Source organism: Plasmopara halstedii, assembly GCF_900000015.1.
Source record: "Plasmopara halstedii genome assembly, contig: Scaffold_117, whole genome shotgun sequence".
NCBI classification, from domain to species: Eukaryota; Oomycota; class Peronosporomycetes; order Peronosporales; family Peronosporaceae; genus Plasmopara; species Plasmopara halstedii.
The window spans coordinates 182333-209260 of NW_020187038.1; the positions used below are offsets into that span (position 1 = coordinate 182333).

At 45.9% G+C, this 26928-nt stretch overlaps 10 protein-coding genes across 10 annotated transcripts; 6 read left to right on the forward strand and 4 right to left on the reverse strand.

Annotated features, from left to right (window-relative positions):
* Nucleotides 1-6386: 6386 nt before the first annotated feature.
* Nucleotides 6387-6920, forward strand: PHALS_00630 (uncharacterized protein; the record flags this gene model as incomplete). The annotated part of the gene is made up of 1 exon (XM_024718179.1): nucleotides 6387-6920. The coding sequence occupies one exon, from the start codon at nucleotides 6387-6389 to the stop codon at nucleotides 6918-6920; it is 534 nt and encodes a 177-aa protein (XP_024586856.1).
* Nucleotides 6921-7019: 99 nt separating this feature from the next.
* On the reverse strand, nucleotides 7020-10361 carry PHALS_00631 (chalcone subgroup; the record flags this gene model as incomplete). Its single annotated transcript, XM_024718190.1, has 1 exon — nucleotides 7020-10361. One exon carries the CDS (start codon nucleotides 10359-10361, stop codon nucleotides 7020-7022), a length of 3342 nt encoding a protein of 1113 aa, XP_024586857.1.
* Nucleotides 10362-11247: 886 nt separating this feature from the next.
* PHALS_00632 (leucine carboxyl methyltransferase 2-like) lies at nucleotides 11248-13211 on the forward strand (the record flags this gene model as incomplete). The annotated part of the gene is made up of 5 exons (XM_024718201.1): nucleotides 11248-11312; nucleotides 11427-11505; nucleotides 11576-11642; nucleotides 11711-12084; nucleotides 12156-13211. The coding sequence occupies 5 exons, from the start codon at nucleotides 11248-11250 to the stop codon at nucleotides 13209-13211; spliced, it is 1641 nt and encodes a 546-aa protein (XP_024586858.1).
* Nucleotides 13212-13280: 69 nt separating this feature from the next.
* Nucleotides 13281-14042, forward strand: PHALS_00633 (FOG: Leucine rich repeat; the record flags this gene model as incomplete). Its single annotated transcript, XM_024718212.1, has 1 exon — nucleotides 13281-14042. One exon carries the CDS (start codon nucleotides 13281-13283, stop codon nucleotides 14040-14042), a length of 762 nt encoding a protein of 253 aa, XP_024586859.1.
* On the reverse strand, nucleotides 14042-15012 carry PHALS_15147 (Calmodulin and related proteins (EF-Hand superfamily)). The gene has a single exon (XM_036407150.1). It carries the CDS (start codon nucleotides 14360-14362, stop codon nucleotides 14102-14104), a length of 261 nt encoding a protein of 86 aa, XP_036263526.1. The 5' UTR covers nucleotides 14363-15012; the 3' UTR covers nucleotides 14042-14101.
* PHALS_00634 (TFIIF-interacting CTD phosphatase, including NLI-interacting factor (involved in RNA polymerase II regulation)) lies at nucleotides 15012-15942 on the forward strand (the record flags this gene model as incomplete). Its single annotated transcript, XM_024718235.1, has 2 exons — nucleotides 15012-15219; nucleotides 15308-15942. The coding sequence occupies 2 exons, from the start codon at nucleotides 15012-15014 to the stop codon at nucleotides 15940-15942; spliced, it is 843 nt and encodes a 280-aa protein (XP_024586861.1).
* A 3144-nt stretch (nucleotides 15943-19086) lies between these two features.
* PHALS_00635 (uncharacterized protein) lies at nucleotides 19087-19310 on the forward strand (the record flags this gene model as incomplete). The annotated part of the gene is made up of 2 exons (XM_024718246.1): nucleotides 19087-19135; nucleotides 19192-19310. 2 exons carry the CDS (start codon nucleotides 19087-19089, stop codon nucleotides 19308-19310), a joined length of 168 nt encoding a protein of 55 aa, XP_024586862.1.
* Nucleotides 19311-22086: 2776 nt separating this feature from the next.
* On the forward strand, nucleotides 22087-23216 carry PHALS_00636 (uncharacterized protein; the record flags this gene model as incomplete). Its single annotated transcript, XM_024718257.1, has 7 exons — nucleotides 22087-22330; nucleotides 22394-22494; nucleotides 22554-22630; nucleotides 22696-22774; nucleotides 22832-22906; nucleotides 22988-23077; nucleotides 23139-23216. 7 exons carry the CDS (start codon nucleotides 22087-22089, stop codon nucleotides 23214-23216), a joined length of 744 nt encoding a protein of 247 aa, XP_024586863.1.
* An 8-nt stretch (nucleotides 23217-23224) lies between these two features.
* Nucleotides 23225-23890, reverse strand: PHALS_15115 (uncharacterized protein). Its single transcript, XM_024718268.2, has one exon. It carries the CDS (start codon nucleotides 23723-23725, stop codon nucleotides 23327-23329), a length of 399 nt encoding a protein of 132 aa, XP_024586864.1. The 5' UTR covers nucleotides 23726-23890; the 3' UTR covers nucleotides 23225-23326.
* Nucleotides 23891-23896: 6 nt separating this feature from the next.
* Nucleotides 23897-25444, reverse strand: PHALS_00637 (aldehyde dehydrogenase; the record flags this gene model as incomplete). The annotated part of the gene is made up of 1 exon (XM_024718279.1): nucleotides 23897-25444. One exon carries the CDS (start codon nucleotides 25442-25444, stop codon nucleotides 23897-23899), a length of 1548 nt encoding a protein of 515 aa, XP_024586865.1.
* Between the last annotated feature and the right edge of the window lie 1484 nt (nucleotides 25445-26928).

Sequence of the window (26928 nt, forward strand, 5' to 3'; positions counted from 1 at the left end):
GCGTCACCAGCCACAACCAGAGCAGAGTATTCACCGCTGTCAGCGGAATATCCCTCGCTCTCATGAGCAAATGGTAATGCCCATCGACCAAGTTGAGTGCACGGTACTTTATACAGCTAGCCATATTGTTGTGCGAACATCCTCCCTAGGAATCGGTGTCTGTGCCGGATTGGTGGCAGCTTTCTGATTATTGTAAGCGTGAACGATACGCCACTTGCCTTTTGGCTTCCGGACTCAAAACATCAGTATCGGATGGGAAGACTTGCTCTCATGCACCATTCCTGCTTCGTGCATCGTACGGAAAAAGGCGCCAACGACGTCGCACTGCTCCTTGGGCAGGGGGCATTGGCATGTTACGCGGCATTTGGTTTCCAGAACCAGGCTGATCTCTCGGTCCGGAGGTAGGACCGAAGACGGGTCTTTGTAGACGACGTCTTGAAATTCTTTTATCAAAGAATGGAAATGATCTGAGGGACCCTTCAGGATCGACAATCCTCTTCGTGCCTTCAGCACCCTCTTGGCGTCCTCCGGGACAGCTTCATCCAAATGCGATGACGAGTTGTTCTCCTCGTTCGGTCGTAAAATGACCACCTCGGCTTAATCGCCTGCCTTCCAGTCACCGCCAAACCCTTCGGAGGACATCTCTTTCAGCTCAAGAAGAGCATCCACCGCGGGAATAGCCTTGAGGGTGACGTCGCCGTCTTCCTCGTCACGTCATATCGCTGACAAGGGTGTATGGCTGTGCGCTATCGTCTACGGTAGACACACCCTTGGTCAGGGCGACACCCTACGTCCTGCAGATAACATACGGCATCGCCGTCTCCTCGCTATAGAGGTTTTACGTCTCGTCGAGACCAATATAAACACGCATTCGGCGTCGTCCAGTGTCCCCACTCCCTGCTCCATCGGGGCCTTAATGCTATCATTAACATCCAACGAATAGTTGCTATTTCTGCAGTCTTCGTTCAATGGATAACGTGCCACTCCGCGCGCACAGACGGGCCTTGCCCAAGTTGCCTCGGATCTTGGCGACCATGCCTTTCATGGCATGCAGCAATTGCTTCGAAACGTGAGCAGTGCTCAGCGGATTACGTACCACTCCACGTGCATCACTGGGGTCCCACGCTCGATGCCTCGGGCGTCGTTCAACCATGCCAATCGTGGCATGCAGCAACTGCTCCAAAACTTGAGCAGCGCTCAGTGGGTTACGTGCCACTCCACGTTCAATCCGCGAGCCACGCTCGGAACTCTTGTCCAAATCACCTTTGGTAATTGACAACTCGGATACTCCGATATACAGCACATTGACCGTCCTGGCCCAGAGCCCGCGCCAATAGCGCTTCTGCTTCCTAGCAGATGTGGGTTCATGACTCACCAGAGTTCCACCAGGAGACGTGCGCGTAGCGCCCAAGGTATTCGACCTCCAATCAACCCATGGCTCATGGTATTCCAACCATGCCATACCAAGGATAAGGTCATACCCTGCATCCAAGTCTAAGACTAAGCAGCGTTTCACGCTATCAAAGTCAAGAAACGTGACACCGAGGTCCACAGAAACCCTCGGCACCGTGACACATGCTCCCGTCGCTAAGCGAACAGTGATGATGTCACTCAACCGCGCTTCCAGCGCTTCAGCATACAGCAGACTTCCTTCTATCCTGGAGTGTCGAGCATAACTACCCGACGCCCCGGAATCAATCAGGATCTTCAATGGCTTCTCAAAGCCCTTCACGGTCTCTTTTACAACCAGCGAGCCCGGCTTGCATACACGTTCCGTGATTAAGAGCACGGAGCTCTTCGGGGTTGGGTCGAGCTACCCGCTATCTCTTTGAGGCTCAACAGAAATCGGTTCTTCCCCTATCTCAGCATAGCTGTGATCCATCGGCTCAGGCCCGCTCAACGAGCTCTGAGGGTGTGAATCTCCTCCAAGTCGTGCCAACATAAAATTGAATTCGGCATTCAATGCCCCATTCACTGCTTCTTCAAAAGAAGACGGATGCAACGGAAGACTTCCATTCTGGCCACGCCAGTGCAGAGGCCCTCCATAAAAACGATCACTGTGACCACCTCGGAAATAGGATCGGTTGTGATCCCGGCAATGAGAGTACGCAACTCTTGGACAAAGTCCCTTAATTTCTTCTTGCCCTGTCGGGCGGTAAGGAAAAGCGACCTCACGCGACATGCTAGTGAATGCTTCAGCTTCAGCTTCGTCCAGGACGAAAACGCCACTTCGACCGAAGAGCACACGTCAGTGCCCATTCTCGCGCTCGACCACCGAGCTTGGAGATAGCTAGCGCCACGCACTGTTGCTCGTTCTGGAGCTTGGCGGATGCCATAGCCATCTCGATATCTCTCACCTAGAGCAGGAGGTTCTTTTCATTACTACTCTCGCAGGTCTTCATGCTCACCATTAGCGGCCTGGGTCGGAAGGTGTCACTCGTCGTCGACGGTGGCGTCATGGACGCAGTCGATGCCGACATCTCCTTCTCTAGATGCTCTAGCAGAGCACTTTCATATTTCAAAAACGCCTCTAGGCGCGCGCTTATCGCTTCGGGTCCTTGAGAAGCAAGGTGTTGCACGCCCTCAGGGCCCAGCAGGGACACCAGCTTATTAAGCCCATCCTGCCTTGTCCTGGTTCAAATAGGAAAGTTGCTCCATCCTCACAGAGGATCAGTCGTAACGACACACGTGTAGATTGGATACAAGTGCTACCAAGTGCAACGGGGCTGCCGTAGCTCTTTGCTCAGAAGAAACTTACTTAAGGTCAACGACCTTTTTACTATACTAGAACCAGTACGAGTGTAGCGGATCGCAATCCGCTTTCTCCAAAAGTACCCGGAACCTTATCGGCGTGAAGTCTATGACCTCAACTCTGGAACGCGCGACAATGTCCGGCTCATCATGGACAAGCTTGATATGGCTCAAGGAGCTCATCCTTTTTTACCGCAAGTGTAAAAGCCACACCGACTCACGCTTAAATCATCACGCCGCGATAACATGGCGTTTTCGAGCCGTCCAAAGTCTTTCGCCGCGCTGGTGCGTAGAATTAACACGCCCTTGCGTGCGTGGCTTTGCACATACCGTGAGAAAAACACTTCATTATCAAACCACAGGTACATTCTCCCAGGGGTATCGTCTGCACTCCGAGCAGCAGCGGTTGGCAGTATCCGTAAGCTTATACGGTATGTAGAAGTATTTGAAGCTGGTGAGAGCACCGATGAGTATCAAAATCATATCATCTACTGAATGAAAATACCTCATTGTCCTACCTATCCAGAAACCTTACGATTCAGACCGTCTACAGCGTCGACAATGTTTGACTTAGCCAAGTACAATGCACGACGTGGACGGCAGGGTGAAGCCCCATCGCTACCAAATCCTGATACTTACATCCCCCAGCTCATCTCACACGGGTTAGCCGTTCCTGCTGTCGTACATACAATAACTCCAGTACCGAAATGTGACCCCGAAGAGTTCTTGTCATGAGAATATACCTTATCGCTACACCATATATTGCTTAAAATCGGGTGATCACGTCGATCCCCAGTATTTTCCACATAAAATCGGCCTTCACCTTGCTCATGGAGCAGAATTGAAGGATGGTTCCTCCACGTTAAAACATATAATAGGCGTTCAAGAATATCGTCGTGGGGCTTCCTTCAGACACGCTCGCGAATGCGCATCGATTATCGCCAAGTATCTCGAGCGGTTTAATACCGGATGCTGCTTGAAAACAGAATGTAGCTCGGCTAGAAGGATCGGCGTGGATTTCACAATGTCGACAGCATGTTCCGCAACCCGAGAGGATCATCAGACTGGAGTCATTATATGGCTCGAGTAAGCCCACGTAAAACACAGGATTATTTTTGTATTTCTTGGTAGTATTGAAATTAGCTCAAAGTTAAAGCTACGAACGCAGCGGGCTTAACGTAGAGCGCTACTCAATTTTAGTGACGAATACTGCATGTGTAGGTTGATTAATAGGTTTAATAACTGCTGTGTTTTAACAGCAATATTTTGGTGTTCTATTATCTGCATGATGTTTTTTGCGTTTCTGGCTGTCAGCCATAGCATCGTGCACCTGACACATGGTGTTCTGTGCGAAAGTGTCGCTTCTGCTACGAAATGTAGCCCGGCTAATATCAGCAAGTTGACCAGTATCGATTACAGGGCGTACTGGTGAAGCTGAAGCAGCTCTTTAAAATACTCATGTAACTGCTCTCGAACATCAATCCAGTTTCGAATCGCTCGGGTTGACCGATCCGATTAAGCAGCTCCGGGGCGTGATTTAGAGATATCGATCGCCCAAATTCGGTCGATTACTAAGATCATGGAAGGAAGTCAATGGGTTGCCACACTATTCACCGTTCATGGGAATTAGCCATATGAGGTTTTCTCTGCTCGATGTGCAAGGTGAAGACCACCCCACATAAAACAGAGTTTGGGTTGGTGTATTCCAAGGGGTATAACCAATATTTGGTGGAGTGGACACGTCACCCCACTTCAAGAATTATTAGGAGTTTATGATTTTACTTTGAAAGGATTGCCCTGGCATCTCAAACGCTAGATACTTGTAAATCACTCTATCTTTTCTTATCCAGTGTGAGAGACCGGGTTGTACATCACCTCGGCCTTTTCCAAAGACTGAACAGTTTTGCCACTCAGCATCGATTGAAGACGATGCTTTAACGTTCGCAGTGTGCATCCTTTCCTTTATGTGAGCCTCACGCACCGCGAGCATATCGACAACCCATATTAGGTGGATACAGACACTTCACTACGGATTGCCGGTACCGTCGCTTCCATTAACAAGCAGCTTGGTCTATCTCAAAGAGCTTGAATTGCCTGTAGATAAGCACATGAGTCAATACAACCTTAATTAAGTCGCTCACGATGATACGCCGCGACTATAGCTTTCCAAGCAAGTGAAAATGAAATTGCGGCCTGATAAGAACGTCGCTTTATGTTTGGTTTTGCAGAGTACAGATCGCGAAATTGAAGCGAGCACTCCCTTTACCCACTCTTGCCATCAACAGCATACCCATACCCTTGAGCTTGCTCGTACAGCTACCGCCCAAATCTTGAACTTGGAATAGCCTGGCTCCATTCGCTAGCGGAAAGTGCATGCATTGGAACTCGATGAGTCGCTTCAACACATCTGATAGCAACTCACTCAGTATGTTTTAATTGCAACGGGGTTACACGTACCCGGTGGGTCCAAAAAATGGAGTGACCACACAATGGTGTGGCTACACATTGACAAGAAGTCACAAGTAGTTATGCATTTTAATTAGGTTCTTACAATTTGCTAGAAAATTTCATAGAATTAGATATAGGCGGCTTTGCCGTAAAACCAACAAATACAGCTTTCATATGGTACGGAAGAGTTAATTTGCCCTAGGTTAAGGTTGTGGTTACTCTTGGAGTAAGTGGATTGCGATCTGCTACACTCGTACTGGTTCTTGTATAGAACGTAAGGTCGTCGAGTTTTGCTTAGATTTTTCTAAGCAAAAGAGCTACAGCAGCCCCGCTGCATTAATGAATGTCGCTAATTGTTTGCGGCTCTCACGATGATGGCCACCTGCTATTTGTTGGTGGTTTGTTGAGTCATTCGAAATATTATTGTGGAATTTTTCTGCTGCAGTTGACAGTCTTCAACCGTCATGCGTTCAAATAACAATCCAGAGAGGGATTATTGGCGCCTCGGATGCTCATAGAGCTTGCACTAGAAGTTTCAGCTGGAAGAAATTCTCTGCGCTATGGTTGCTCTTAGAGATCACACCCAGGTATGTTTATATCATGCCTCGAGACCACGATGGTCTGCGGCCGAAGCTGGTGATCTGTGAACAGGGAGATCTGCGACCAGATGGTTTGTGATACGTTGTTTTTGTGGAAATGGGGTATGTATCCTGTTATGGTTTACGTACTCATTGCGAAGCTCAGAAGTACAGTGATGAAGTAAAGGTGTACGATCAACGTTCATTCACTAGGATTAGTGTGTGGTTAGACTTTGATCGCAAATAAAGCATATATATCATGTATCATTTTTTAATTCCATACACTATGTGCTTTGTCTAAAGCTTTCGCTCTCTAACCCCCTAAAAGAGGCGTGTGAGTATAACGGAAAAGCGAAATTCACTCGGATAACAAGGGAGAAAACTGCTATAGAATTACGTTATTGTTCCGTTTCGCTTTTCTCATATCATCATTATATTGTATGCCTATACTGTTGTGTTGTAAACATATAAGATCCAATAGCTCACACCTGAATCGAGAAAGTCTCAGCGTGGCCGTTTTCAACCGAATCCGGCCACACATGCACAGAACAGCGACCACATTATCTGACGTCATTAATTCATCACATTTAAAATAAGTTTCAAAGCTAGATGTTCAACTTTTACGCATATGAGGCATCCCAGCATAGTAAAGAAGTGAGCGAGATTGAGCAATACCGTGCTCATCATCGCCGCATTTGTCGTGGTATACAACCAGACTCAGCGCTTAATCAAACTAAAGACTTTGATGTTGATGACGGACGCGCTCGTAAGATGTCCGCCAGGTGTCGACGTCAGCAGCAACAAATTCCGGTGAGCAACCAGTTCAGCGACAACGACGAGATGCACGCCACTTTTAACGCCTTTGACTTTTCGGCATCTCCCGAGGCTTTCAACGAGATATTGCAACCTTTTGAAGGGCAAGCTGCTGGTTTATCTTGTCAAGGTGGTCAGCAACTGGACGGCGCAATGAGCAATAACTCGAGTTTGTGGGAACGACGATTCCCAGATCATCGAAAGTCCGAAACTTCCGTCAGACAACTTCCAAAACTTGGAAAAGATGCACTATGGGGAGGTCACGTGCACTACGCGACGCACGACGCCCAGCGTCAAGCTTCGTACAATCAGCCGCAATATTTTGCTTAATCTGTGAACGAGATTTTTATCAGCTATGACAATGAAAAATGATTTTTTTAGAGGATCGACATTCATTTACAACACTTGTGCTCGTCGGGCTTTTTAATTTTAGTCAGTAACTTCAGGACGCTCAATGTAGACAGAGTGACTTCGATGCATGACAGAAGCGAGGTACACGATGAGTACTATCAAGAAGGCAATAACACCGTGGCGTGTGTCTTCTCGTACCCAAGCGAGCAGTGAGCCTTCCTTTTCATAATGCTCATCGTCACTGTCGTAATCGTCTCCATCTTCGTCGTTATCATTTAATGCTGCCATCTTAACGCATTTTTCAACGCTCGAGCGCCGTTCAGTGTGATCCGCTCCCGCGGATTCACTTCTTGGACCTCGATCAGGTCGCTGGTCATGGTTGCTGCTGCTACGTCGTTGAAGCTTGGAAGAGTTTGCATCCCACGTCGTCCGATTATCAGTCGGTCCCGCCTGACGTCGCACTTTGCTGGCATCCGTCAGAGATTCCAACCATTCTTCCCCCTCATAAATTGTCTCAGTGCGTAAGGCTAGAATTTCGCCATTTGGTTTGATGATTGCGATTCGAATGCTGTCGTTCTCTCCTTTTTCCCAAGCAAATCGAGCAACGTCCGGACCGCTATTTGCAGTAATCTCAACGACTTCACATCGGGTGAGTTCCATCATATCACGGTATTTACGAGATCGTTTGTGGGAGTAGTAGGAAAAGAGTGTTCCATCCAGTCGGCACCAGCGTTTCGACCAGCGCGATGGCACAACAGTGACTAGCTTGGCACCTCCTTTGTCTGCATTCCGTTGCAACTTGCGTTTATCAAACGAAATTGAAAGATAACCTACTTTCACGCGATTCTCTGGCTTTTGACGCTTGTAGTTCTCTCGCAAAGCTTGAATTTCGTCATGGTATGTGTGCACGAGATCATCTCGAGCGAGGTCGAGAAGATTTGGAATGCGTTCCATAAGCTGAGTCCGCGCTGTTGGGTCAATTGCATTGAATCCGAAAAACAAGCTTTCTAAAGCCAAGTAAAAAGGAGGAGGAGGCAGCATAAGCTCCATCTCGATATTTGGACGAGGATCGTTGCTGTGAGGACTGATCTCGCCCCATGAACCCGCTTGAGAGATTGACGTGGCTGCAAAATTATTACTCCCAACGCCAGGCATAGTATTTTCGTCGCCTAGAGACGACGACAGGGTAGTGGAAGAGACAGAATTGGACGACTTTTTATCATCCTTGATAATGCCACGCTTTTTTACTCGCAAAACCACTTTTTTATCGGCAGAAATCGATATGCGAACTTCATCTCTTGGGCACAACTCAAGCTGCTGTTGCTGTGGGTATGCGTGATTCCAGAGATCCACTAAGCTTTCAACCGGATGCTTCATATCCTCAAACGAAGACATTAATGAACGAAGGCGTGTGCTGAAATATTCGAGTAAGACATTAAACTTCATATCGGCGTTCACCTTGAAAATCAAATGCTTTTGAAACTTCCCTTGCGAGAATTGGCGAAAGTAGTCGGCATCTTGAACAATGCTACCAATAGAGAGCCCTTTGTACTTGAGTAGACTTTCACTAATTGCACTTGGATCAACGTACAAACCCACTGAGAATCGATGCTGACAAAAGCCACTTGGTTGATCGAGCTCTTCTAGCGGCACTGAAAACTCATGAGACCATGTACCTAACAATGCACTGCCATCAGCAGCCAAGTCGCCGCTGAACATGACGTTACTTTGACGGTCTACAATAGGACCAAAATGCACGACGAGGCTACAACTTTCGCGACGCATTACTTCCAGTTCTTCGTCATCATAGTCTGCCCATTCATCTTTGGTAGAAGGTTTGCCATTTTTCTTCGAGGAGCTGACGCGACTGTGTCTTCTAGATCGACTGCTTGTACGTAATTTGGTCGTAACGGGATCTCCGTCCTGTTGATAATGCGCTTGCTCTATCTTTTCTCGTTCTTCTTCCTGGGACGTACGATCGGTCTCATCTTCCGCAGCACCAAAAAGATCTTCTGCCTCGCTATCGTCTTCAAAATCATCCGAGTCGGAGTCTTCGTTATCGTCGCTATCCATACTCAATTTCGGTTCACGCACACTACCAAAAATTTCGTCTTGTACATCAAGTACTTCCCCACCCCAAAGAGAAGGCAAGCGCTCCACAAGCCCCCGTTTGGCGTCGTGCTGAATCGAATTATTTTCGAAAAATATTGCTTGAATGCTGTTGCAGAGACTATGCGATGCAATCGGGGGGTACAGTTGACCTCGCAGTCGGTACTCAAAGCGACCATCCTCGTGAATTCGCATGACCATTGATTCGGCTTTTTTTAACGACTTTTCGATTAACCCGAGAAAGGTATGCAAAGCTGTTGCGTTTGCTCCCAAACGAGGGCTCAATTCATCTCGAAGCAACGCTGTGAGCACTGATTTGGACACACGCTTTCGCGCAGTAACGACAAAGCTACGTCGGAACGTCGTATGGGAGAGAAGATGGTCGTAAAATTGATGGTCTCCGTACAAACTCTTGGCATCGCGACCATGAAATTTGTCAAGCTCTCGTGTTGCTGTTTCGGGTTCAATGTACATACCAACAGCCAAAATTCGTTCGTCCGTCCAGCCCATACGTCGTACAATTGGCCCCACCCCAACTAATAAGTCCCCGTTCGCTAAACTTGGTGGGAACGTTATTCGTGAGTACATTTCTTTGATTGGTCCGTATGTCATTCTTGACTCTAAAATCGGGATCACATCTTCATTGAACGAGTGACGCCTTAAATTGTTTTCTTGGTCGTTATCTAGAAGATTGTGAGCCATAACGGGAGTTGAGTGACCTCCGTCTCCAGCGTCTAAATTATCCAAGGCAGTGCTTTGATGTGCAAGTATGTTACTAGCGCTACTGTTATGATCCATTCCATCGTCTCCTAGGTCTGGAATGGGCAAGTACGTAGGCCTTGCCCGTCGTTCGGCCTTGTTATCGGCTGGCGTCTGCTCTACACTGGCGTGGAAAACGTCGCAGAAGACGTCGATCCATCGGTGTCTCTCTCGTTCAGTGGCAGCAGCCAACGTGAGTTTTGTATCATTGATAAAGAGTAAGAAGCCAAACGGTTTGGGCTCGTTGCACATACGAATAGTGATAGGTGTGTGCGGTGTGAGCGGAATGTCACCCTTGCGGTTTCCTTTGCGACTAAAGTATTGAAGTCGCGAACGCTCAAGCACAAAGTCTCGCCACTTCCACGTGAACAGACGGCGGTCACGACGCATGAGTTTTCCCAGCAGCAGGACGCCACTGCTGTTATCAGACGCGAGCATAGGTGGTGCGGAAAGCGTACTCAACATGTCGGAGGTCGTTGCAGTGGTTGCACGGGTGGTGGAAGACGTACTATGCGCTACGTCGTCTCCGTCTGAGCGCCGCAAGCTTGTCATGTTGTTGCACGTAATGCGGTCGCGCGAGGAAGGGCAGCAGGACAAGTGCGGTGTGGCAATCCACTGCGATACCACTACTACCGTGTCGGTCGTGACGGAATGGCGATGGAAGTAACACTACTTCAGTACTTGACTTAATCTGTTAGGAATTATGTTAAGCAGCCTGTAATTTTGCATGAATAAGGTACGCAAGGGTTGTATTAGGACATATCATTCACCAATAAAGCCCTATTTCGAATAAAAAGGACACGTGTACAAATCGTTCAGCAAACTGTAATATGCAAGTACGTGTATAGAGTAAAGACAAATGTTGGTGTGTAATTTATCAGATGCTTTCTATCAAAGTCTTAAGAAGTTGATGTGAAAGGAATGTAGCTGCAAATAAAAATCTTAGCCAAATAGTTTACGTCAGACTATTGATACGAAATAACTAAGCAATAGTGCAGTTTGCGTTATATTAAAGGGAATACAAAAAAATACTCCATTTCTAAACTTTCATAAAAAATACTCAAAGCTTTTTGTGTAAAATACATTTGAAAAGTATTGCCGTAATAAACTACCCTGTGGTGCACTTCACACAATAGATATTTCTAACCCTCATGGTGCCATAGCTTAGTGGTAAAGCGCTCGCTTCACAAACGATTGTCGATTCCACTTGGTGCCTTTAGTAGCGGTTCATACCCACACAATTATAGACCTGCGAAAGCGACCGATAGTGTGAATTGTGTACTAGTTATTCTGACTTTTTCGTACCTCGTTTCTTATTGTTATTGATATATTGTGTTATTTTGTTTGTAAACTTTAGCCAAATTGGATTATAATACTAAAATTTACAAATTTAGTATTTCTTTATATATTAAACTTGTATATAACTAAAACTTTGATCATGACGCAAGGAACGAGTGATCACAACGTCACCGAGACGGCCTTCGACGCCATCAAATGCAAAGCGTAAGATACTCACGACAAAATTTTCTTACTTTACGAGCGCTTAACCGTATCTGAAAGCGTCTGACAGCTATGAAGCTTAAATCCTAAGTATTTCTATTATTCCATTCTTTATAGCTCTGCAGTGACACTTGGCTACTACAATGATTCATTTCTTCGCTTCTTTGTCGAGAAACCCACGCGACGCATACCTCTCGTAAACTTTGACATGCTATCACTTGATACAAAGTATCGTCATACTAATAAAATTCATGTCTGTGATGTAGATCCATCGTGGTTATTACCTTCGGCATGTAGCGATAGCACGTTGCGTTGAGCTATTTTTCTCACAGTGTATGCTCTATTAGTTGTGCTAAGTCTTCATACACATGCTGATGTTTTAATGAGATTATCCATGCCAGATAAAATGTCAACCCGAATCAACATCGTGTCGTTGGGAGCTGGATTTGACACGTTGTTCTTCCGTCTGCTAGCGCAACGACAATTTACTGGCAGTATCTCGTTCACTGAAGTAGATTGCAACGCCATTGTAGACGCCAAAAAAGTATTGCTGAACGACAAACAAGTTCGTGCACAACTATTTCAAAAATACGCTAACGACTTGACCGTTGCTGAATCGATGGAGGACAACGTGGCTTGGCAGTGCCATGTATCATGTGCAACGTACTCGCTCATTGCTTGCGATCTTGGGGACATTCAGCGACTCAATTCTTCATTCAAAACCGCTGGTGTAGATCGAAACTTGCCGACACTCATTCTTGCCGAATGCGTCTTGGTAATGTACTTGTCTCTTGTGTACCAAGTCTCGTTGTGTGCCTTTCCTAACCATCTTGTATTCTTTGGTAGTCATATTTGGCTCCGGAGAAAGGCACAGAGCTACTTCAATGGCTTGCAGCAACATTCCCTAGCGGCTCCATCGCAGTGTATGACCCGATTGCACTTCAAGGTGGTAGCGAAAAAAACAATGAGCAAAGCGACCGTGAGACCATAGAAGGGTCTGACGCATTTTCTTCGACGCTGCAGCGTTACTTTGCTGTCAAAGGTTGTTCGCTACGTGGAGCAACGGGATATAGAACAGCAGCGGATCACGCGCGGCGATTTCTGGCCTTTGCGCATTGGCACAATTGTCGTATCTTAGACATGAACAGTGTTTTTGCGGCTTGCACAAGTGTAGAAGAGAAGCGCAGAATAGCATCTCTGGAACCTTTCGACGAGTATGCTGACTGGGTTCTATGTAATGCTCATTACGCAATTTATCTTGCAGACAACAACAAACGCCTAAGCGAGAACGACGGCGAGTGGACAAGTCAATTTGTGTCTCGTGCATATCAACACCGCTACCTACTGACTAGTACTTGCGTACTACAGCAGCAAGAATCTCAACCCGTGATTATTCGAACTTTCCAAAATGAAGATTTGGCTGCTGTGCGCTCGCTGTTTGAAAATACCCACCTTGAATTCGCAAGAAACTCACGCGCTGTGCGCGAGTTTGTCGTAAAACGACTTCGTGGACCTGTCGGAGATATGTATGATGTGCACCGAGCCTTTCAAATCCCCGCCAGCACTGGAATTTCCAATAGTGGTTTTTGGGTAGCTGAACTAAGCGGCGCAATTGTAGGGTGTGTCGGTCTAAAGCCCATCGCGGGCGACCAACGCGCTGCTGAACTCTGCCGACTAAGTGTTTCAAGTGCAGTTCGACGTCGTGGAGTGGCTTCAGCTTTGGTGAAATACGCTGAAGCCTTTGCAGTATCTTGTGGTGCTTTCGACGAGATTTGCCTTGATACCATTGGTACGATGGAAGGTGCTCAGCATCTGTACCGCTCTCTTGGGTATATTGAGCAGTTACAAAGCAAAATGCAGTATAGCTCGTTTAAACTCTTACGTTTCCGAAAAACGCTCTAGGTGTTCTCCAAAAATACTCAACGATTCAAACTGTCAAGTTGTGCCTAATGTGCAATGCAGACCCTTACGATGGAAGCAAAGACTTCGGACGTCAAAGAGAATACCCTGTCAACATCAATTTTACCGACCGGAGCCAAGCAGCGCACTTCAGCTATAGATCCAGCTGCATTAGAGCAACGATTTGCTCTCTCGGATGGCAAATTACTCGACTTGTCATCTCTCGAGCTTGTTGAAATGCCGCCTCTTGAAGATCTCAATCGCAGGTTCCCACATCTACGTCATCTTAACATTCGTCGAAATGCCCTTCGGGTGCTTCCGGAAGGTCTAGCCCGCGCATTTCCAGGGCTTGTCGTTTTGAATGCCAGCGAAAATGCACTCGAATCTTTGTCTTATGTTTCCATTAGCGCTTTACGCAACCTGCAGCGTCTTAATATTGCGCACAATTGCATTCGAGAGGTTCCTGCTGGATTGTTCATAGAACTTGATGTACTCGAGGAATTTGACGCAAGGGGAAATCTCATTCAGCAGATAACTTTCGATGATAGTAATGGAGAATTCACGGCTGCCAAAGTGAGCAACTTACAGGTATTGTTGCTAGCAGACAATCGACTGAAAAAGGTCGCTTTGTCAGTGGCAGAATTTATGCCAAAGTTACGAGCTGTAGATCTAAGCGGAAATCCTGACCTCACGGATGTTCCCGAGAACATACGACGGCTGCATGGACGCTATGTACTATTTCGTTCGAGCGCCAAGCGACGTGAGCTTATCACTCGAGCATTAAATGTTCGCAAGGCTGTCGCACTAGCTCAAGCTAAAATCAAATGCAAATAACGTGGGATTTTAGATCAGAGTTATTGCTATTTTCTCAACGACAGCTCGTATTTCTACCATTACTCTTTGGTCCACCATGGCAAGAAAGTCGTGAAGTGTATAAGACCTGATTGTGAATCGGTAAGACTTGCAGTAGCGACAGCTAGTTCTTCGTCATCAAGCGTCTCACCTAATTGGGAGCAGAGCGCCCCCAACTGTCTAGTTGAGATGACACCACGGTGAGTTTTGTCAAGAGAAGAAAAAGCGGTCTTGAAGGCCTCAAATTGCTCCTTCGTAAGTCCCAACGCAGCGAAATCAACGTCGTATGTCATTGGTGTCATGCGTTACGATAAGTTTCGCCAATTGCCAGATTCCAGCGGTCGCATCTACTGATTTTAGATTTCTTGGGTGGCTGTTGACAAGTAACAGCATGAACGAACATGAATATATAGTATTGTCTTTAGTATCCTAGCGTCGATACAACCCAGAAAGAGAATATGATCAAAGCACATCGAACTCTTATTTTTATTCATCTACACATAATAATGGACTGCGGTTTCTTACGCGATTGCGCCTTATTACAAAGCAGAAACGATATTGACAAATCATCGATTTTAATATTATATTCAGTTTGAAAGCATGTCAAAGTCTTCCTTGAACAAACCCTTCATAGACTCAGTCACTAACCGTGAAGTTTATTTGCACGAACTGAATTGGCTGATATGATTATGCGTGAATTATTGCAATAATGAAGGAAGCACCGAACACACCTCAGTACCAATTTGCCCTATCTTTGCTGTGGAATTCGACATATGTCTGCTCAGATTAAGAAGAATCGAAAAATAAATCGTTGACAAAGAATTCGGTATGGGGTGGAACGGGTAGTGGAGTGGGCTGCCGACCAACTATGAAGGAAAATACTGGTGTGTTGGATTCGCTGTCGCTCAATTATTCTCTTTTTGGGCAGCTCGCTATCACTGGTACTCGCCCATGCAAAATAAACAAGAAAACCAACAGACGGTTGTAAACGTGAGTCCGAAGCCTAATGCTACCAAAACGAGTAGTCGTCTGCTACATAACGCTGCATTTTCGCGCCGAAACACAGATGACATGACCATGTCTTCCCAACCAAAGCCACTTGCAAATCTCAACTTCACTAGTCCACTTTCCCATATCATTCACCAAACAGACAAGGACGGTAAGCAGCTTTCCATACAAACAGGAGGCCGTAGAAAATTCCAAGAAAGATCTATTTCAAGTGAAGGGCGTTTGCAATCTGTTTGAAGGCATTTGGTCAGCTCTTGTAGTCAAAGAACAAATTCAACGACCGACACCAACAAAGCACAAAGCAAAAACAATAGGAACTACGATTGAGTTGCGCATGAGCATTATGCCTCCTCAATCACCAGAAGACCTAAGCAAGAAGTGCTTAGTGCTTGACCTTGACGAAACTTTGGTGCATTCGTCATTTGAACCGATATCTAACCCGGACTTCATAATTTCCTACGACCTTGATCAAGTGTATGTGTGTAAACGGCCTGGAGTCGAGGAGTTTCTGAATACAATGTCGAAGATTTACGAAATTGTGGTGTACACGGCCAGTTTAAGCAAGTATGCAGACCCACTGCTGGATAAGCTAGACGCTGAAGGAGTTATTCGCTATCGTCTCTATCGTGAACACTGTGTTCAGTATGAAGGCAGCTATGTCAAGGATCTTTCGCTACTCGATCGTGACATTTCGCAGACAATTATTGTCGACGATACACCAATGGCTTACACTTTTCACCCGCAAAATGCCATTGGTTGCTCAAGTTTTTTTGACGATAGAGATGATTGTGAGCTCGAGTCGATCTTAACTTTTCTTACTACAATCCAGGACGTAAACGACGTGCGTGACCATCTACCGCGCCTTTTTAATTGAGCGTAAAGAAAGTAATATGCCAATTTAACCCACATACAAAGATTATTGTACCTGAACTGCCGTGTAGTGCAACACTTAAATTCTCAAACAGATCATCAAACTTATGATTCTGCCTTCACTATTGTTTACATTCAATCTCTACATTGCGACTGTAAATTGTGCATAGGCAAGTATTTGCAGCAAGAAAGATATTTTTCTGTTCTGACTGCATCGTTTTCCATACAAGACGAGCAAGCAACATTTACTTCTGCTAATACTCGAAAATCACAGCCTTGTGGATACATCAGGTCTTCTTCAGTATGTAGACAATAGAAGACTTTTGCCTGATGCCGCAGCGGCCAGCGTCGGTGCAATTTATCGCAAATATAAATATAATCTCGATGAGAAGGAACCTGATAATTTTGTGCTGCAACTACCCGATGTGATGCCCAGCCTTTAGGCAGTCATTTGTTTGAAGAGCCATAAGAAAGTTTGCAGGCAAGAAGGTAAAAATACGTTCAGCGCACGCAGTAGGAAAGGCTTTATACAAACAGACCACGCGAATTGTGCAGCTTTGATGCAAACAGTTTTTCAAAGCGGAACAAACGATGAGAAAAGGTAGTTTGTTGCAATTGTAATTACCATTTTTTGATGAAGCGCCTCATTCGAAAAAAGAAGCGCTACGAGGCGCGAAAACCTCTATCAGCGTGCTCATTGTCTGGCTTACTGACGGTAATAACTACAATTCATACAAAGGCGGAGAAAACCAGCATATAGAGTCAAAGGTGACAATTGCTATAAAAACTCTAGCAAACTTGAGGCCGCTGGTGTGGCCACTAAACAGTGTGTGCAAGAAATGTTATCGCACTTTATAGTTCTATTCAAAATGTAGAGATCCGGTGAAAATGTCGAGGAAATGACGTGGAAGAGACGCTGTGTTATAGCGGTGCTCGCACCTTTTTATCAGCTTCCGCTCGCGTCAGTGCAAGCACAGCACTACAGTTTAACCCACTCATGAAACTCACGGAGGTTCGCCTACTTTTTAATTGTGAGCTGCGGTGGATGTGCATACCCAGGAGATTGTAATATTAGCTAAAGAATGAGACTCAAAACGGAGCATTAGCGCCAAAAGCGTACGAACACTTACTACGCAGGTGAAAGAAACTGTCAATGGTGTCTTGAAGATTGTTGTTGATGCACTTTACCACTCAATATTTTTAATATTTACATATTTTGACACGTCCGCTGTTCACCTCTGCCATATCAATTAGCGACATCACCACCAGAGCATGCGACAATCTATGGTCGGTGCGGTGTGAAAGCGCATTTACCACTACACTAAGCCAACCTGGCTTATAAATTAATGCAAAGGTATAATTGGCAATGGAGAATGATCATTTTGCCATTCTCTGGTGACGACATCGCTGTGTGAAACGACGTACGTTCTGTAAGTGTCGTGAGCTGCTTGGTGCAAAGCAAGTGCAAGTAACTGCGATGAGGGTGATGTGCATCGATAAATTCTCTACCTAAAGAACCACCGTTGACAAATGCAGCGAGGTTGCGTTCGTTCGGGCCTCGAAGGAAACTTGAAGTTTAATTTGCTCTGCTAATTTCAGAGTAAGAATATTATATATCAAGGTAATATCAAATCAAGATGAATATGTTATTTGACGGTGCAGCTAGCAGTTCACGTGGCCGTGGATCTCGACTACCGGTACTTCGGTATAGATAGCTCTCATAAGCATAAGGAAATCACCCCAACTAAAAGCATACAAGGAAACACAAGACGGTCACATTATCAAAGAGATAAGATGGGTATTAAAATGAGAGCTGAGCCTATTTTCTGTCATCATGAATGATTTCGCTAGTAAAAACACTCACCCAAACACTATTTGCTAGTGATGGGACGAATGTTCTTCTTGGTTTCTAGACCTTTTTTGCCTTTTGTTGATCATACATCGCAATGTGGTGTCAGGCGGTCTGTTGTAGGAATTGCGCTTGATTTTGGAAGCTATTCAGATCGACGTATGTCCTAATATCAAATAAAGTGTCACTAGATGATGGTCTTGCCAAGGCTACACTGACGCTCTATTCCGTGCGAAGCATGAGGAAAGTTCGGTAAGAAAGATCTCTTCACTCGGCGTCGACTTTATGTGTCAGATAGGCTAACGGCTAGTGTTATATTGTACATGCTTACAATTACCTCACCACAGCCCCTGATCGGGCACAATTTTGATTCCTCAGAATTATTCGCTGCAGAAAACCGTTGTAAATGGCACGATGTTCAGTGCCCGTGACCTGGTTGCTGGATATATCAAGTGCTACTTCTCTTGTTAAAGTAATTTTATAAAACAGAATGCTCTGGGAGTGGATAATAATGACCCAGAGACTGCCTATTGCAACAGCAATGATCAAATTTCTCGTGATACAGCTGGTTTTGGCCACATCATGGCTACGAACAAACCTATTTGGTAAAGTCGTGCGAGCACGGAAAGTTGAATGTAGATAACCGCATTAAAAGTTGCGAGTTTTTATCACATGTATGTGCTTCAATAAAATATACATCAATTCAGACAAGTGCCATTTTGGCGCCGACGTGATCTGCTTTCTGGATGGCATCGTTGGAATGGGTTGGTCCAACAACGATAGCGACTAATTTAGATTTGCCAGAACCTCTGTCCCAGAGTGACTTGAGAAAGCAAAGTAATGAGGCGATGGAAACGATCTCAATGAAAGCCATGATTCTGAATTGATAAATCTGGGTTGGCAAATCTTAGTTGTCTGTGTGTTTAGTCTCTGCCAAAAGTTATGCTTTACTCAAGCAGATGCCAATGTCATAGTGTTATCGTTTCGCTAGTTTGGAACGGCATAGAAGATTTGCCCTGTGTACGACAAGGTGCTACTTGCTTAAAAATATGCATTCTTGGGGATAAGGGTGCATCTGCTTGGCTTTAAGTCATTTGTGATCGATACAGACCATGCAAAGTGTCATCACCACCACAGCATATACAGCGAATGGCGAGACAAATATCGCTCTTTCGTGAGACACATCTAGCGTAGGTATAAGATGGGTCGTGGTGGACGCGCATCGCCTTAATTATGAGATGTTAAATATCAAAAGGGCGGGGTATCTGCGATACGTACAAATTACGGGGGAATTGCAACATGTGCCATGTTTTGAAAGGTTGGGAAGCAAGTCGTGATCAAGCGCTGGGTGTCTTTTTGCACCGTCATTCCTCACTGACCACTTTGACACTCAACGTGCGTTAGCGTTTTCTGATGAGGAGATGGTGTTACAAAAAGCAAGAAAAGGCCCTTTGTATGCCTGGGAAGCTTTAGTGTGTGTGTTTCTGCAAAAGTTGTCAGCGCGTTCAACACATTCCGCATAGTTGGCTAAATTAATCAGTCTGCTAGTTTCGGCAGATCGTTTAGGCTTTATAAGCATATACGTTATTGTTGATCTATCTAAGGACGCATCTTGCAACGGGCTGCCGTAGCTTTTTGCTTTGAGGAAGCTAAACTAAGATCACCGACAATAACCTGCACAAATGTAGCGAATTGCTACCTTCAAGAGTACTTAGAACCTTAACCTTAACGAAGGTAGTGACACTTTTTCCAGCATGGAAAGACGAGAAGGTTAAGGTACACCAACAGCGCGACGTAAGCCCAGCTCAAACCTTGCAGACACCGTGTCTGTTCCCGACTTCCGGGGGAAGTGGTATGGTTATTAATCGCCTCGACGAGGCCAGGAGCAGCAGTTGTAAATTGCCCCCAGGGTGGCGCTCACGCCCTCGAATCCACGTTCGGTCTTAGACCCTCCTGTAGAATACGGCTTCCGCTCGGCGAATCCCGTTACTGAAGCAAAAGACGCGATCAATCGATCGTTAGGCGTCTACGTAGTCGGACCTTCGGCCACTACACAAGCTGGCCTGCTCGGAAGGATGCTTGGTAGAGCGCTCATTACGCCGGACTTTGTCCTCCAACGCTCGAATAGCATAGAGAGTTACCAAACAGCGAACGACCAAGTCGTCATTCCCTCCATCGTCGATTTTAGATGAGAATGATGGCGTCCACTACCATGTGGTGCGCCTTGTGGGTCGATGCCGTCGACAAGGCTTAACCCAGAATCTTGTGATGTGGCAGGGATACCCAAAATCCGAGAAATCGTGGGAGTTTGAGGTACCACACCGACAAGACTGCCCAGACGTCGTAAACGCTGATGATCAGAAGGATCATGACTTATCGCGTCGTCGTGCGCTCCGCGCTTCTCGGCAGTAGCCCGAAAAACCGTAGGCCATGAGCTGAGCTCAAGCTATGGTCCTGAGCTGCTATGGCCGTGGACATCCCCATGTAAGAAATCACAGAGCTCGCGCGAGCAAGATGGATGATTCCATGTGTCGCAGGGCGATAATACGCAGGAAGACGACGTTGTGCCTTGCGTTTGGCAAACTCAAATCGAAGATGGCGCTCAACACGCACGTCCACTTCCTTGTGGCTTCGTTGTACGGTAAGCCGTATGGGAAGTTTCCGGTACCGCTGCAACAATCGCTCAATAGCTCATCATCATCTGCAGCAGTTGTGCAGGGGCGAGCCCTCAGGAATAGCCCGCAGCGGGTACATGAACACCTCCTCTTTGAGCTCGAAGTCGAGCGCGGTACCGATTTATTTGGATTTCTTGGGTTTCAAAAAGCGAGCTCGGAGCGCTTTTCGCTGATAGAGACAACAATCAAGGCTTATTTGATGTCGCCTACCGCTGTGCGGAAGACCTCGAGATCCTGGAGCACTTTGTACACCGACTGCATCGCGTTGAGAAGCAGCGCGCTCTGTCAGAGCAGGTCCTAGCCGTCGAGCAGACGAATATGTCGCTTTGTAGGACGGTGGAGCGCCTTGTGCCGTTGGAGACCAAAATATTGCACTCCATGTTCATAATCAGTTGCTGGTTCATATTCTGGGTGGCCGGTCGACATTGGGTGCCGCCTTGGCACCAACGTTTCCGCTTCACTTGCACCGGATTCCAATACGTCTTAAGCACGCCCACATAAAACATCGGGTGGGTGCGCATCCTTCTCGAAAGGTATACGCTTGGCTACGATCTGAAAAGGACGAAAAAACCGTGGACGGAGCGTTGTCTTAAAGACAACAGAGACTGCATGTGTAGGAAGGTTTAAAGCAATTTATATAACCAGGTCTTCGACCTCAAAGTTTTCCACATTTCTTCTGCATTTTACATCTGCGTATTCTTTTTGCATGTCAGCCGTCGCATCACGAACGTGTCGTAGGATACTCAGTCTGGTAGACAGACAGTCATCGATTTCTTAACGGACAATGAGGGGGCTGACATCTGCCGTTTGGCTACTTCTTTCCCACCAAGTCTTGAGCTATGGGGTGGCGACGTCAGCGTAACGCGAGGATTAACAAGCCCAATAACGTAGAACAGCGTGTAGTCGGTATATAATCCACTGCATTGTTCAAAGCAAACTCTACGAGTGGTAGCATTGCGCTCCCAGCGCTTCGGCGTCTCGGTGCAGATGCTGCGACGAATGTCTTTAACGACGCAATTCAAGTGCTCAGTTTGACCATCAATCTGAGGATGGTCCGCTGTTGACATATCCAGCTTGGTGCCCAGTACACTGAAGATTCTAGACCAAAACTTCTCTTAGCTAAAAACAAACCTTTCAAGCATGTCTTGGCTCTTGGTATCCGGATGACAGATACTCGAACGTATCATGTTCCAATCTCACATAAGATTTGGCACTGTATCCTCTGTGAGGACTACTCACCGCGTATAAGGAAGGCGCTGATTCTCGGATCGGCGTCATCAAACGCACAGAAGCTGGGTCCATCGGTCACTTGAGCCGAGAACCTCTCAAGTGACTAGGATCTCTTAGATTGTGACTTAGCATAAATCAAGGCTAGTTTAAGATGATAATAGATGTTCTCTATTTTGCTATCTACAACAAATAAACTCCACGTAACGCATGGTTTCCTACGAACTTATTTTCTCAGAGTTCATCAACCATGATTTCTCAAAAAGGTTCTTCAACATTGTACTTCTGAACCGTTGCTCGTAGATTTTGCACCTAACATATATTACATAAGCAAATTACTGCAAAGTAATTTTTTGTATTTGTGCCACAGATAAATAAATAATTCTGTAAAAAAATTATGGAGAGCGAAAAAGCTGAGGAGGCAAATGTTGTGCCTTCTGATGGGAAGTTGGCGCCTCGTTACTCATATCTAGAGATCAAGGAGGCCCAGCGCGTGTGTGGTGAGAAGATGAATGCAGCAGCGTTGAAAGAGTGTGGGTCGGTTTCTGCTGCCCAGCAGCAGATCTTCCGGGCACATGTCAACGACTTGTGCGCAACTGTGTTTGCAGCCGCACTCAGGAAGTACAATCCGGAAGACAAAGGTATTAAGGGCTTTTATAAATAGGTAGCGATTTGTCATCGCTGACGGATTTGTTACTTTGTAGAGGAGATGGCTCCTTTAGACAAAAAGATGGCGGCCAAGCTCCAAGAGTTGGAGACAAAGCTCAAAGAAAAAGAAGCAGCTGTGAAAAAACTTCGGGAACGAGTACGAAATTGAATTCATTGTTCTAATGCGTTTTACAGCTAAAATGACGATTATTACAGGTGCCGAAGATGGCAGCAGCTAATGCTCGTCGGGAGCTGGCAAAGGCACGCAAGCGTCACGTGAATGTTCTCGTTGCGTGCGATAAGTTGCTGAAATCAGTCAAATGATAAAATTGACTTAAAAGATATGCTTTTGCTGTAGTGAGCCGGAGCTGACCGCGGATATAAATGCTGAGCTAACAGAAGAGGAGGTTGAATCGCTGAAGGCAGCATACGTGAAGGTTTGACAGCTTATTATAATGTAACATAGATCTCAATGACTTTAAGAGTCGCTATAGACGGCGTCTTCAATCGCGGTTACAAACGCCAAGCTTTCGCAAGCCATGAGTCAAACAACTGAGACGATTGCAATTGTACAAATAATTGCGTGTTTTTAAATATGCTGAGTTAGTACTGATATGGTGACTTGATATGTACTATGTGGTGTTGCTAAGGTGGAGCAGGCGATCAAGCGACCGAAAACTGAAGTTGATATTGCCATGGAGAATAGTCCACACAAAGCAAAAGTGTTGCTCGATGAGCAGGTAAGTACTAATAGTGGAAACGCACTCTGATAATTACATTCTGTTCTGTTCATTACTTAAGGAAACGAGCAGCTTACAAAAGATATCTCCATTACGCACACGCTTGGCATTACAAATAAGTGCTTCAAAGGATGTATAGTACAATTTGCACAGGTTTGGCCTGGTCTAGGCCTGAGCCATTGATACTTAATTATTGCAAATACATTTCGTTCAAAATGAAAACTTGAAATTTGCGGTTTGATCGATCGATCAAAGATTGGATTCTAACGCTACTACAGTTCTCAGTCGACTCGCGACGGACTTTCTAATTGTGTCAGCAACGTGATGCACACACACCAGCGTAACTAATGCTACAGTAAAATTCCAGGCAGCAGTCACTTGTTCGGAATCATCAATTTTCTTAAAAGCATAGTAAGCTTGAGCCACCAACGCCGTAATTTTAGGCTTATAATATACCATGAAGCGATCCGGATATGATCCAAAAAATTGCAGCAATGGAAAAAATATTTCTTTACCGTCGGCAAAACAAACATCGAATACAAGTATGAAGCCCACTAACCACAATGAAAGCTTGAGACCTTTAATTTGGCGGTGAAAGGAAGGTGTGACCTCGTGATGTCCCCGATGGTCGCGGACGAAATGGATCATGAGTCAGAAAAAATATGCGAACGCAGCACATGCAATAATTATTTAAAGATTTGGTATTAACGACAAAATTGGAAATATCAATCATGGGGATTAAGTCGTATCCCTGAATTATTGTGATACTTTGAAAAATGTTATCAGAAAACCTTTAGAGAAGCTCATTCATAAACATTTTTACTCGTCGATGATAGCCTGACCCCGAAAATATTGCAATCCCAATCCCATGATGACGAAGCCCAACGAGATGAAGGCGTACGCCACGATTGCAATGAGCGTGCTAGGCAATGGCTTCAGCAGCAGCAACATCATTTTCGTTTTAGACTTGTTGTACGGCATATACCGATGAGGTAAATCCATCATCGTGTACTTGGTCAAAACGCTCTTTTTGTGCGAGAAAGCATCAAAAGAGTATTTGCCGTGGTAGGAGCCTATACCCGACGCTCCAACTCCACCAAACGGTAGATTTAAATTCGATGATTGTACCATACTATCATTTACACAGACACTACCAGAACACGTTTCGGTCAAGAAACGAGCACGGGTTTTGCGATCCAACGAGTACAAGTAGAGTGCAAGCGATCTTTCTCTTTCTTTGACAAAAGCAACTACCTCATCCAGTGTATCATAGTAAACCACAGGCAGGATAGGACCAAACACTTCCTCACGCATAACCCCACTAGACGCAAAGGCATTTAAATCCTTTTTGAAATTCAGTACAGTTGGTGCCACAAAACAATCTTCTCGGTCTTTCTCGTTTCCTATAACAACGTACTTTGCATCCTGCTTTAAGATCGTAGCGACACGATCAAAGCACTTTTGTGTTAAAAGCCGCCCAAATGATGCACTTTTTTGTGGATCATCGCCAAAGAATGCCGTGATTTCCTTACATAATGCAGAAATTAGTAAATCGCCAACCTTAGCACTCACAAGGATATAGTCTGGACGAAGAAACATTTGTCCGGCATTCATAAATGCTGCCCATGTAATGCGTCGTGCTGCTACGACAATATCACACGTCTCGTCCACGATAGTGGGAGACTTACCGCCGAGCACTAGGATAGTGGGCGTCAGTGTCGTAGCCGCAGCAGTCGCCACGATTTTGCCTGTCGTCGCAGCACCTGTGCAAAATATCAGGTCAAACTTCTGCTGAAGTGTAACTTGCGTGACCAATATGCCACCATGAACCGCGCGTACGAAGCGTGAGTCCATATACTTTAAAACAAGTTTAAATAATAGCTTGGAAGTATGCACACATGTGTCATCGGGTGGTAATCTCAATAGTACACAATTGCCGGCACTGAGTGCACCAACTAGTGGCATGAGCGAGAGTTGTATGGGGCAATTCCACGTTGAGATCACACATATGACACCGAGAGGCTCGCGCAGGATACAAGAGTGGCCAGGAAAATTGGCTACATTGGTCCAAACACGCTCGGGTGCTGCCCAGTTCTCTAGTTCCTCCTCATGAAGCGAAATCTCACCTCGGACGGGTGCCAGCTCGGCGATAAGTGTCTCCGCTGGTGGCTTGCGTAGGTCTTGGTATAGTGCATCCTGCAACTCTTGCACGTTCTCATTCACCATACGTCGCAGCTGCTTGAGTTGCTTTAAACGAGTCTTCACATCGCGTGTGGCGCCGCTATGAAAGGAAGTGGAGAGGGCTTTAACAGATGCAGCGATGGCGTCGATAGTCGTAGGGGGGACGGACAAGGAGGTGTCAACCATAGTTATCTGGTGCTGATACGAGGATGACAAAGCAGCTGGGGATACAAACTACGTCTTCGATACCTGCTCCATCAAGCGAGTCACATCTTGCAAGATTGTAAATTCGTGCGATCTGACGCGCAAAATTATGTCGGTATATGATGTACTGTAAAAAAGATTATTCTTGAAAAGCACGCAAATAATTTTTAGCCTCCCAATTTCAAAACAGAGCGCGTTTACTCGTGCCGGATCTCGGTTCGGCATAAGCAAGCCCACATAAAACACTGGGTTGGTGCGCATCCTTCTCGGAAGGTTCAGTGTATACTCCAGGTCTCGCTTGGCCACGACTTAAAAATATACAATAATCCGTGGACGGAGCTTCGTGTTAAAGACAGCAGAAAAAAAAGCATGGGTAGGAAGGTTTTTAGCATTTAATAAGTCCAGGACTCCGACCTCTTTGTTTTCACCATTTCTTCTTTCTCTTCCGTCTGCATATTCCTTCTGCGTGTCTTGAATTTCAGCCATCGCATCACGAACATACTTAGTCGAGTACTCCGACTTGTTTACGCACGGTGAGGGGGCTGACATCAGCCAGCCATTCGGCTATTCCTCCCCCGCCAAGACTTGAGCCATGAGATGGCGGCGTGAGCGGGGCGCGAGGATTAATGAGCTCTTTACGTAAAGCGGCGTTTGTTTGGTAGACGAATGCACTGCATTGTTCAGAACAAACTCTTTGAGTGACAGCATGACCCTTCAGCGCTTCGGCGTCTCAGCGCAGACGCTACGAAGAACGTCTTCGACGACGCGATTCATGCTTCAGTATGATCATCGGTCTGCGGATGGCCCGCTGTTGACATAGTCAACTTGGCGATCAGCTCCCTGAAGAGTGTAGAACAAAACTTCCCAGTGAAGTGCGGGTCTCTATCAGAGACAGTTTACTTCTGAAGTCCATGTTATCAAACGACACGATCGACAAATTGCATTGTTGTACCCACACCGCTGATGGCGATCGGCACTGCTGCAAGATGATCCATCTAGCTCAAACAGTCCACAAAATAACCACACCCGTGTTGCCTGAGCAAGCTTATAGTCCGGTCTTCGTGACAACGCATCAACCAAAGCATTTTGCTTTCCTGGCAGAATATTTTTCGCATTGCAGTTATATTCTGCGAAAAAGGAGAGCCACTCTGCGAGAGGGGAGGCAACTGAGTCGCAGTGCGTAGTGACGAATGATCTGTGTTGATCGCAGACGGCTTTAAGCTCAGCAGGTGCACCCTGAACTTGGCAAGTGCATACTTCATCGCCTTGTTGTGGATTGGGTACGCAGCCTTAAGCTGGTGGTATTCGAACGCGATCACCCGATATCGCCCGTTGGTGCTTGCTTGTAGCAGTGCACACTCGATGACAAAGTCCGAAACGTCACAGACGGCACTAAATGAACGATCTGGTAACGCCAGTATTGGTGCATGTAGGAGGCTGTCTTTGACCCTGTTAAAAGCCACCCG

Bases quoted from the DNA above. Each gene is read 5' to 3' on its own strand.
- PHALS_15147 (XM_036407150.1), bottom strand. From the start codon at position 14,362: ATGACACCAATGACATACGACGTTGATTTCGCTGCGTTGGGACTTACG.
- PHALS_15115 (XM_024718268.2), bottom strand. From the start codon at position 23,725: ATGATCCATTTCGTCCGCGACCATCGGGGACATCACGAGGTCACACCT.